The sequence below is a fragment of the Crocodylus porosus genome, unplaced genomic scaffold (genome assembly GCF_001723895.1).
Source record: "Crocodylus porosus isolate Cpor-Errol unplaced genomic scaffold, CroPor_comp1, whole genome shotgun sequence".
Lineage (NCBI taxonomy): Eukaryota > Metazoa > Chordata > Crocodylia > Crocodylidae > Crocodylus > Crocodylus porosus.
Genome location: NW_017728943.1, coordinates 19,440,923 through 19,443,411, shown reverse-complemented (window position 1 = coordinate 19,443,411; position 2,489 = coordinate 19,440,923). Strand labels below are relative to the sequence as shown.

General features: G+C 43.1%; 1 protein-coding gene across 3 annotated transcripts in view; it reads left to right on the top strand.

The window, feature by feature from the left end:
• Window positions 1-1,441, top strand: part of TTF2 (transcription termination factor 2) — a 34,559-nt gene extending 33,118 nt beyond the window's left edge. For 2 of the 3 annotated variants that reach the window (XM_019548847.1, XM_019548846.1), the window contains 2 exons: window positions 375-449; window positions 1,110-1,441. In XM_019548847.1, the coding sequence (XP_019404392.1) occupies window positions 375-449; window positions 1,110-1,254 (220 nt within the window). In that variant the 3' untranslated portion in view covers window positions 1,255-1,441. Of the gene's footprint in view, window positions 1-374; window positions 450-1,109 lie in introns of those variants that run through there. The other variant, XR_002103488.1, reaches the window with a different exon arrangement.
• The last annotated feature ends 1,048 nt before the right edge of the window (window positions 1,442-2,489 follow it).

Below are 2,489 nucleotides of genomic sequence, written 5' to 3'. Positions count from 1 at the left end.
ATATATATACACACGCACATATGTATACACGCACACAAATATATAATATATATGCATTTATGTATAAATGCAAATGTGCATGTGCACAATATGGCCAAAAGACTGGACTAGATAGATTATTGGTCTGAACTCTGTAAGTGTGGCAAGCAACAGTGGGTATAATGGCACGGCATGAAGAGAATCTGGCTTGGATCCCCAGTCTTATGCCCATAAAGTAAAAGAGCTAGGAGGAGGTTGGGTTTCTTGCACAGAAGAAGCGAGCTGCACAGTGGGGAAGGGAGGACGAACAAGCCAAGCATGAGGGTGCTTGGTAACTCTTTGTTAGTCATAAAGATTGTGAAGTTCTCAAGCTGAACCCTGTTCTCACCTTGCAGGAATCCTGCCCTTGAAGATCAAGCCTGCGACCGCATTTACCGTGTGGGGCAGCAGAAGGATGTGGTAATACACAGGTCAGCAGCAACAGCCCTTATTCCTGGTTAGCAATGAATGAGGCAGGTGCCTCTCATGTGAAATCTGGCTTGGGTTGGGGGTGCTTTGTGGGTTTGTTTCCTCACTTCAGGGCTAGTTGCATTGGAGCAAGGAAGGGGCAGAAGGCAATCCTATGAAGGATTTTCTGGAATTGGAATTGGTCCATGGCTCTCCTTGATCACTGCTGAATTATTTCAGTGGGCCAGAAATCATTCTTAATGGTTTGGTTGGCTTTTCTCTGCTGTTGAGTATAACTCAGTCGCCAAACTGTTTTTCTTCATCAGTCCCCCAGGAGACATTCATTGTAAAGGCAAGAAAATAGTTGTTGTTTTAATAAGCTGCAAATCCCTGTTCTCAGTGTGACTCCTTGAGCTTGAATGCTCTTAATCTCCATCAGAGCTCTGGGTTGCAGACTCCAGCTCTTATTATAACAATGTAAGCTTCATATTGAAAACTTAGTATGTTAAGCAGTCACAGTGGCAAGGTAAGTGTCCTGCCCTCGGATGGAAAATGTTGCCGAAATAATTTATTCCCCTTTCTGAAAATGAGATGAGTCACTAGAGATTTCAAGGGGCTGAACGCTTGATGAAGGGCTGTCTTTTCCTCTAGGAAAAGAGATGATGTGGTACTTTTGGTTTTAGGTTTGTCTGTGAAGGAACAGTAGAAGAAAAGATCTCAGAGCTCCAGACCAGGAAGAAAAATCTAGCTCAGCAGGTGCTGTCAGGCATAGGAGACTCCTTCACCAAGCTAACTCTGGCGGACCTCAGAATTATCTTTGGCATCTAACTACTACTGCTTGAGAGTAACCCGAGGTTTGAAGTGAACTGGGGTAGGATTTTGGCTAAACCTCTGTTTGGCTAGTTCTTACTGGAGACAATGAGTAGAATTCTTTAAACTTTTCTTTTTGCAGATTTTTGGTACTGAAGTTGGATACTGTATACAGTAAAGGTTAATAAAACAACAGTTTTAAAACCTATTTAGGGAAGATTTTTTTCCATTTTGGGGAAGGTGGGAAGGAAAAGGGAGCAAAGAGAAAGACGAAAGTTGTAAGAAAAGAACAGGAGATTAGGTAACAGGATGGGATGAATGGGAAAGAGAGAAAAACACAGGGTTATTCAGAGAGGAAAATGATAGAAATGAGTGGAATGGATCAAAAATGGAAAGGGAGAAAAGAATAAGAAATAGAAAAATAAGTAAAAGACCATATTTGAGTGAAGATTTGTATTTATTGTCCCTTATGTTTCTCTGACAGCTGTTTTATGTCCAAGTGAGAGGGTGATTCCCACCCAATTCAAAATACAATCCATGCATGTGAGATGTGATAGGAATTTCCCTCTTCCCCCCTGGTGTAAGTTATATTCATTACAATTATAATGAAACAGAATCCACTGCAGACCACGTCCCTAAGATCCTGTGCTTACAGGGTTTTCCCCCCATCGCTGTACAATTTATACCTTGCATCCTTTCTAGAGAGCCGCTCACTCAATGGGAGTTGGGTTAAGAAGCAACTCGAAAAAGTAGGTGTTCACTGCTGTTTCAGTATTCTTCCACCTGGATCATCAGTTGGTGTTTGAGGCTATATTTTAGGGAGGTGCTCCCAACCTGTTACCTCTTCTGCCATTCCTCCACCAATTCCAGAGCCACATGCATAGTACCTTCTGGCATTTCCCATCTACTGCACAGCTGCCTGGGGACCCAACTTCTAGCACTCCATTTCTCTGATGGGTTCCCTTCTGCATCGCAGAATTCCAGGGGGTGGAGGTAGGCACATCTCATCTCTACTTTTGCTGGGGAGCACCTTGACTTGCTTTCCTGTTCATGGGTAACTGGCATGTACCGAAGTGGCAAGGATGATTACCACTATCACGTGGCATGGTAATTATCTTGTAACTAATAGCTACTGTTACAATAGGAACATTGTGCTGGAATAACATAGTTTCATAGTTTCTAGGGTCGGAAGGGACCTGAGTAGATCATCTAGTCCAACCCCCTGCCATGGCAGGAAAGAGTACTGGGGTCAA